This window comes from Zingiber officinale, chromosome 2A (genome assembly GCF_018446385.1).
Source record: "Zingiber officinale cultivar Zhangliang chromosome 2A, Zo_v1.1, whole genome shotgun sequence".
Taxonomy (NCBI): Eukaryota; Viridiplantae; Streptophyta; class Magnoliopsida; order Zingiberales; family Zingiberaceae; genus Zingiber; species Zingiber officinale.
In genome coordinates, this window is record NC_055988.1 from 176,162,076 (window position 1) to 176,171,059 (window position 8,984).

The following is an 8,984-nucleotide window of genomic DNA, read 5'->3' on the forward strand; positions in this document are numbered from 1 at the left end:
GGTAGGATTAAGAAATTTTATTTTTATTTTCTACAAAAATCTTACAAAGCTTCTTCTTCTTTACATTTCTTATTAACACGCCCCCAGAAGAGTCCTTGTCAGATAAAAATCCGGCAACATCTCCCCTGTACCAGTGACAATCAAAAACATACATATATACAAAATACATCAGCCACATACGGCTGGAATATATACACAATCATGCAGTTATATATCAGCCCACTGGGCTGGAACAAGAATAAACACAACCACGCAGTTATATATATATTAAACAGCTCACACGGCTGAAAGTAAAATACAGCGAAAATCACAAATAACGATCACAAAACCACAATACAACTAACTGTGAGTCACCTCGGCTTGACACATCAACACCAAACCAAATACAAGATACCACAAACAAAACTCCATATAAAGAATCCACAAATACAAGAACTAGTACAAAACCAAAACACAAATAGCATAAGAAATACCAAAACCATAAGATCATCCTCGAATGTGACGTGGGACTAGCGGACAGGACCTCCAAGCGACTCCATATATCCTTTACTTGCTACCTGACGAAATAACCAGTTTACGGGATGGTGAGTACTAAGACTCAACGGATAATAGACAGATAGTGCATGAGTATAGTAAAGAACTAGAGATACAAATGTATACAGTCTCGTAGGAAAAATAGTAGATACTATAATGATATCAAAATAAGTGGGGCTATACCTGAAACCATATCCTAGGCTAGTAATAGAAGGTTAGGTGTAGCAAAACCTGCTACAGTACTGGTCATAACTACATGGGTAACATGTGAGGTATATACATAATACCAATAATCAAACCAGTGTCTAAACACATATCATAGGTATATATCTCAACCTATGTAAGTATATCAGCAAAAGTAACTGCAGCATAAGTAAACAACAACAACAACAGATATAATAATAATAGCGTATGCACGGATGGTCACTCCTGACCCCTCTGTACCATGACCCCTATATGGTCGAGAGACCGGGACAATGACAGACTGTATACCACTCCAGCTACCACTACTCTTGAGTGGCAGAGGGGACAGTTGCATAGTAGCTAACTAGCTACATCTGCAACAGGGGTCCCTGCTGCCCGCAACTTAAGCTATCACTACCCATGAGTGAGCGCGTGGGGGCACGTCAGGACAAGCGATACATTCCAGCTACCACCACCCATGAGTGGCAGAGCGTGCGACTTTGGCCAACGACCCTCTCAACCACAAGGGAGACATGATTGACGGCATGCATGCAATGACATAATGCATAAAATACAGCAGACATCATATATATATAAACAAAAAATAAGTATGTTACATAAAGCCAGCATGCTTAATAAAGAATGTAACTTACAACATACAAAACAAGTAAACATGGTATTTAGTCTCCATATATCCAATATCTAATATCTAACATCAGGTATCTAGTATCTGGTATCTAGTATCTAGTAATATGATATCTGCTAAATATCATGGATAGCAACAAGAGACTGTATAAATATAGAAACGAGTAGCTAAAAAATTGAGTGGAAGTATCAAGCGCAGGAAAAACTAAGAGTGGAGTCAAGATAAACACGATATCTATCTGAATTTATAGCTCATGCACTAAGATCAATGTGCTAAAAAGATAAAGAAAGAAATACCCGCCTTTATATGTTGATCATGCTAACAATCCCACGTCGAGATGCTCATCTCGAATTCAAGTCCTGTGGTCACATAATGTATTTAGCTAGTTACATATGAAGTAATTAGCTAAATAACTCCCCCCACATAATTACAGGAACTCTAATAGAACATGATTATAGATTAATCCCCCAACTAACCTTATCATACTACAACCTAATTTGAATAAGTTCATACATGATTTATCTTCAAAACTCACCCGAATCAACATAACACAACCGAATTCCAACTTCTAATTATTTAATCCATTGAATCAACTATCAACTATCATAAACCCAACATACATGGTTCGTCCACATGATTAGTTTAGATTTAATCATATCATCTAACAAATCCAATAATCCTCAAACAACACAATTGTTTCCTACTCCAATTCAACTTCATATTTAGTAATTCATTTACAAAAAACCCTAGCACCATCATCTAACCAAATAAACCTAATGTAGAATTGCAATTCAACTATGTAAATCTAATACACAACTTACCCTAATTTGATCCACAGTTGCTTGAAGGAGAAATCCACTCATAGCAACAATAGAAGTGAAGCTCTCCCCTGTTAAATCACAACCGAGATTCTTGCTGCCAAAAAGGATGGTTGCTACTAGGTGAACTGTTGTTATCCAAACCAAAACTCCAAATCATCAAGCCAACCATAGATCTGCACTTAAATCATCTACTAATAAGGAGTGGTTACCTCCAATGTGATCGTCAAGGGATCGTTGCTAGGGCATAGGATCCCCCCCGGTTGAAGACCAGCTCATGCGAGACAACTCGACGGAGAAGAAGATGATGCAACAGCGTTATCGCGAGGAGCAGAGAGTGGTGTCGATGGTCGACCAGCGGCGGTGGATCGATAGCTACATCAAGGCTAGTGAGGCTTCTGGGCAGCCGACGCATCGACCGACTCCCGGTTGGGGTTGTCACCCAGGGTGGAGAGATCGGTTGAGGAGATCAAGACAAAGGTAGTCAACATCGGCAATGGGTTGAACGTCGACAAGATCAGCCGGCACACGTCAGTGATTGGCAGTGGAATCAGGAAAATTGCTAGAGGGAGCTCGGGAGAGGAGGGTCGGCGGACTGCGTCGGGATAATCGCGAGGAAGCCTGACCGCTTGCAACAGCCACGACCTTGGCCGACATCGCTAGCCTCAAACTGCCCCAGCGAAGGGCGGTGTGGCCAACAGTTAGCATGGATGACGCTCAGCGTGGACGACAATCGGCGCAAGGAGGGGAGTGGCGGCTCGGGCGGAGATCAAAGATATGAGTGAAGAGGGGGAAAAAACAGTCGGCCTTAATGAGGGGATCGGGTGCGGAGAGGGTGAGGAAATATTTAGGTTTTGTTTTTTATACTTAGGTTTAATAAATTTAAGCCTAAGATAATTCCTCAATTAACTCCATCTTAATTGATATATCAAACAGGCTTTATCTACGCCGAATAGCTTTATTCCCTTAACCAGCTCATATGAACTCCGTTTAAATCCTAGAAAATTTCTAAAAATTCCTGAAAAATCCAATAAGATTATTTGTCAAATAACCTTATTTTTTTTAATTATTATTTGGGCACCGTATTTCATTTCTTATTCTCAAACAAGAGGAACAATCTTCCCCTCTTGTGAGAGAAGTTTTTATTACTCTTTATAATACTCTCCTTGTAACATATCTTATAAATACAAGAGTGAGTTTTTAAGAGCGGTGCTTCATCTCGTGCAATCCAAATTGCTGTGAATTTTCTACATGGTATTAGAGTAAGTTGGCTGGTTCCAATAGGAAGTTTCAATCTTATTATGGGTACTAGTTCGATCAACCTTGATGAACCTTTATACATTTTGCAAGTATGGGAGATTTGCAAGCAAGTTCAGCACAATCTCATTTCTTTTCATATGGGAGATTTGCAAGCAAGTTCAGCAAGCAAGTTGGAAAAGAGAAGGATGATGATGTATTTATTCTCTTATCAAATTCTATGAATAAAAACCATAGAACAATGGTCACTTGTGCCCTAACGTCGAAGGTCCTCTAGGAGTAAATGAGTAATATGTATGGACAAGAATCAAATCTGGTAAGGATCTTCAAAAAAGAAAAATTGCAGATATCAAAAAGGAAGAAAAGATTCTTTCCCAACTATTTGGTGACTATGAAGATGTATGGAATGAATATAATACTTTGAGGTTGATTACAACTGACCTCAAAGTTTTACAACAACAAAAAGAGGAATATATGATATTTAACCTTCTTATGTTACTAAAAGAAACATATGCTCCTCCATGTCAAGAGATTCTGAGGATGAAAAATTTTCCTCCCTATCAAGAGGTCAGAGCTATGATTCAAAGAGATGCAGCAAGCATGAGACTTGAAGCCTCACAATCAAAGGTTCATGGCTTCAATGTAGACCTAGAAGTACAGAAGGTGAATAAAGTTCAAGAATCCAAAATTATGTGTAGATAATGCAAGAAACTGAATCACACAAATGAAAATATTGGTGACTTCATCCACACCTAAGGCCTGATCATTTAAAGAAAAAGGATCAATCATCCCACAACTGGGCCAAGATTGCAACTCTAGAAATCGCCATCAATGACATCTCTAAAAGAAATCCTATGTCTCATTCTCATTCATCTTTGTGAAATATATATAAGTACATGAGTGTTATTACAATCAAGATGATTATTTACATTCTAATAATAAAAGATTATGCAGAGATTATTTTCATAATCTAACAAGGTGATTATTTGCATTCTAATAATAAAAAATTATGCAGAGATCACAAAAGGTTTAACAAGGTGATCATATTTGCATTCTAACAAGGTGATCATATGAACCAATCAAAGAATCTAACAATTTGACCTTTACGTTTACGACGATCAAATTCGATAGCCTCCTTGACCAAAAGGTCGATGCTCCATTTTGAAATTGGCCAAAAGTTAAAATGACGGGACCTACAAAGATCACAAAATTTTATTAAAAGTAATAGATATTGGAGTAAATTTAAGAGTAAGATATAAACACTGTCAAGTCCTAAAATCATAATATTGTTCATCTATATAGAATAATATTGACAATAAAACATTTTCCCTTTGCTGCTATATCAGGATATTTAATTTGACAAAAAAAAGAGAATAGCTCATAATTTTGATATCGCAATCAAGATAAGATCATGGTTATTTGACAAATATGACGAAATTGAAATTAAATGCTTCTTAAAAAACAAGAACTTGCAGTTTTAATTTTAATTTACCAAAATACCCAAGACAACACTTAGTTTTCATATTTACCAAAAAGATATTTATTTTCTAAAACAGATTCCCTAAATTGCCCTTATAAAGAATATCAAAAAAAAGACATGCATCTTAAAGTATTTAATTTTGCCTACTTCCTAAAATACTAAATCATTTAGATCTAAATGTTCATTCATTTCATATAAAAGAATAGATAATAAATAATTTGGTATGAAAATATATGTGTTACCTAAAATAAGGGGCGAGGGAATCCTTGAGGCTCTCGTCATCCCAATCCAAGTTGTTCCACCAATACTCTTCACCTTTAATCACTTTTAATCTGTTCTTCAATATTTCAGCCCCAAATGGTAATTTTTTGAGCTCTGGGCAATCATTCACGTCTATATATTCCAAGTAGGGAAAATGGAGCGGTCGATTTGCAATGCGATTGAGGTTTGGCATGTTGTCCAAAGCCAAGTTCTGGATGCTAGAACTAGAGATAGAGTTGGAGTTCCCTACCTCACTTATTAGTTCCTCCATCTTTTCACAATTAACTATGCATAGAGAATTAAGGCATGGCAGTTGGAGAACCCAAGAAACATCCTTCAACATGGGGCACTCAGAAATATATATTTCACGAAGGTTATAGAGCCGAATTCTATTCAATGAAATCTCTTCCAATAGTTCTAGGTCAATAAACCAGAGTCTCTTTAAACATCCGAAACTTGATTCGCGACCCACGCCTACAGCCAACTCTAATCGGTCTAATCTGAGGTTCTGAATGTACAAAAACTCAAGCTTGTCACTTACCCTACAACCCCATTGTGAACTGCCCAGATCGTAGTTTGGAAGTTTTGAAATATTCTCTCCATCCAAAGTGAGTTCCCATATGGAGACATTTAATGGTAACATGTTGAGTCGCTCAATATCATTTGTTGTAGCATTAATGGTAATTCCCACACTCAATTGGTGGCGCCCTTTGAAATATTTCAGCTCATCCCACCACCACTCATTTGCAGGATAAGCGTGAGGTATATCCAACCATTTGAGCATTGATAAATTGGATATCGTTCCATTGGGTACAATCTCAAGATTAGTATACCTTAGAAGCAAGTATTCTAATTTTATGAGACAACCAAACTTGGCTGATAGTCTTGTAATAGGATTGCTCGACAAGTTTAAATATTGAAGCTCAGTTAAACTACAAATCTCCTTGGGAAGGTTTGTTATACCACAGTTACTGAGATCCAAGTATGTTAAATGAGGCATGCTTGCGAACAAACTCAAAGGAATTCTTTTCAGGCCTCTGTTTCCATGAAGAATCAACATATAAAGTTTTGGAAAAATGGAAGCTCCATACTCTTGTAAAGAAGTAATCTTATTGCGCATGAATGATGCTCGCTCTGCTTCTTGCCATTCTTCTTGTCTAGGCAAATCACTCAACCCGATTCCTGCTTTTACAATCCATTTTCTTTTGTTTCCCTTCAACCCAGAAACCATCAACAGTGCCATGTCTCGGATGACATCGTGCATCTTTACGACATAGTCCGAATCACATTTCTCTAGCAAGGATGCAGCCCCGAGAGCTTCCAGATGGGAGTAGCCTTTGGCGAAAGCTTCATTGATCACATTAAATTCATCGAATATGCCGCAACCTATCCAACACGGTATCAACTCTTCGAATTTGTTGATCTCATAATCTTCGGGCCACAAAGCGCAGCACAAGAGACATTCTCTTATGGAGTCATTCTCTAAACTGTCGTAGCTCAGCTTGAAGGCTTTATACATGACTAGTGAATCTTCTGAAAGACTGATGGTTGTCCACTCATGTTTGTCCCTTATTTGATGGAGAGCTTCCTTCCAAGCTTCCCAAGACCTTTTCCCAGACATAGCCCGGGCGACGGTGACAAGAGCGAGCGGAAGGCCTGCGCATTCTTTAGCAAGTTCTTCAGCGACGAACTTAATTCCAGCATCTGAGCTGAGAACATCCCCATCGCTGTTCTGCTCAAAGAGTTGCCATGCTTGTTCTGAATCCAGACATCTAACTTTGATCTTCTTTTCCGCCTTCATTTGTGCACACACTGTCTCGCTGCGGGTCGTGAACACCATGACTTTGCGCGGCTGCTGATGCTGCTGCTGGCCTTGCTCAGTAGCCGAGTGTGCCATCCCCAACAGTTGAAGATTCAGATGTTCCCAAATGTCATCAAGAAACATCAAGCAGCTCTTGTTCATCAAGTAGCTAAAGAGCTTATCACCACAAGTTTTTTCATCGTCATTCTCCTGCAGTGTGTTCAGTCCTAGACTCTTAGCAATATCCATCTGGAGCCTTTTCAATTGGCAGTCCTTGGAGGCCACAACCCAAATGACACAATCAAATATGGCATGGTTAAGATGATAGTGTCGCTGGATCCTCTTCAACATGGTGGTCTTACCGACACCGCCCATTCCGTAGATGCCTATGATGTTGCCTTCTCCACCATCGATGTAGCTCACAATGCCCTCCACATCCGACTCGATCCCAACAGGCGGTCGGTGCGAGATGGAAAGCATCACGGTGGGTCGCGGAGGCCGAACTGTGACAATCGGATCCAGTGCACCAGCTCTGCTCATCAATTCATTAGCCTCGCTGAGCATTTTTGCCACTCTTCGAATGATGGAGCAGCAATTTGATGACTCTCTGATAGAGAGCTGATCTCCTGCTTCCTGTGTTTGACTCGATGTGCCGCCAGTTTGATTGAAGCAATTGCAACTGAAGCAACCTAACGAAACAAAGCAGTAGACTGATACAACTTCTTTACTTTTTTTCTCACTCTCACTCTCATATAGATAAAAGCAGTACGTAGTGGCTTGTATGGATTAAAACACAAAGCGTGACCATTGAATTGACATGAAAAGGAATATATATATATATATATATATATATATATATATGTGGGAGAATTAATACTCACTCATGCTTTGGAAATCCTGCTTGATAACAGCCAGTTGGCCTTCCAATTCCTCCACATCCAGTAGCCACTGGCTCGCTTCGTTGGTCGGAATTTTCCCTTCACGCTCCGCCTCTTCGATCTGGTTCTTGATGTCGTCCCTTTTACCTCTCAATCTTGTCATTTCCTTTTCCAACTTCTGGATGCCAGATTTTGGCCTGCCCAGTCGAAGCGATGCCCACAGTCCGCCTAGGCAACTGTTGACGTCCACGTTGAGATTTATTGTGGCGAACGCCATGGACGAGGAGAAGTTAGCTTACAACAGCTAGCAACCAGAGATTTGCTTTCTTTTGCAGAGCAGGCAAAGGGAAGGGAAGCAAAACAAAGATGGAGTAACCGTCAACAATAATGAGAATTAATAGTGCATGTCATTATCATCAACAAGACAAAAAAACAGGAGATCATTAGTGGTTGGTTGTTTTTTCAAGCTTCAAATCAATATTTTAAAACACGAACAAAAGCTTTTATTAATTTTTCTGCTTTGATTAAATTTAGAAGCAATATTCTCAAGTGTCTAATGGATCAACGCTGATAGACCCTTTGAAATTTGTCATTCCAGTGTTCTCAGAAGAAGTTTTTTTTTAATTTTATCGAGATTCGAACCCTGGGAGGCTTTGATATATTGGTCAGATATTTCAGCAGTTATTCATATATCTAAGATTTAAAGTTATTTAGGTATCTAAGTAATGGGTACACTGATGATATGAATCACTTGAAAAATAAATGTATTCATTCTATAATGGACTTGTTACAGGATCAATTTGGACAGACTCTTGTTCGTTTAGAAAACGCAGTTTGAGGAATTATATCTAGAGCAATTCGTCATAAATTGATACCAACTCTACAAAATTTGATAACTTCAACCTCATTAACAACCACTTATGAATCATTTTTTTGACCTACATCCTTTATCTCAAGTTTTGGGTCAAACTAATTCATTGACACAAATTGTTCATGGAACCAACAATTAAGATAAGCACGAAAATGAAAGCTTCAATAAATACGAATACATCCAATACATCGAAACTCATTGGCCGATAAAGAAATACCGTTTCAACATCAAAAATAATAAAAACTAGAGCAAACA

General features: G+C 38.6%; 1 protein-coding gene across 1 annotated transcript; it reads right to left on the reverse strand.

Moving 5' to 3' along the window:
• Positions 1-239: 239 nt before the first annotated feature.
• LOC122043433 (probable disease resistance protein At1g61300) lies at positions 240-8,230 on the reverse strand. Its single transcript, XM_042604033.1, has 4 exons — positions 7,862-8,230; positions 5,161-7,669; positions 4,540-4,631; positions 240-557 (listed from the first exon to the last, which is right to left on the reverse strand). Exons 1-4 carry the CDS (start codon positions 8,133-8,135, stop codon positions 547-549), a joined length of 2,886 nt encoding a protein of 961 aa, XP_042459967.1. The 5' UTR covers positions 8,136-8,230; the 3' UTR covers positions 240-546.
• Between the last annotated feature and the right edge of the window lie 754 nt (positions 8,231-8,984).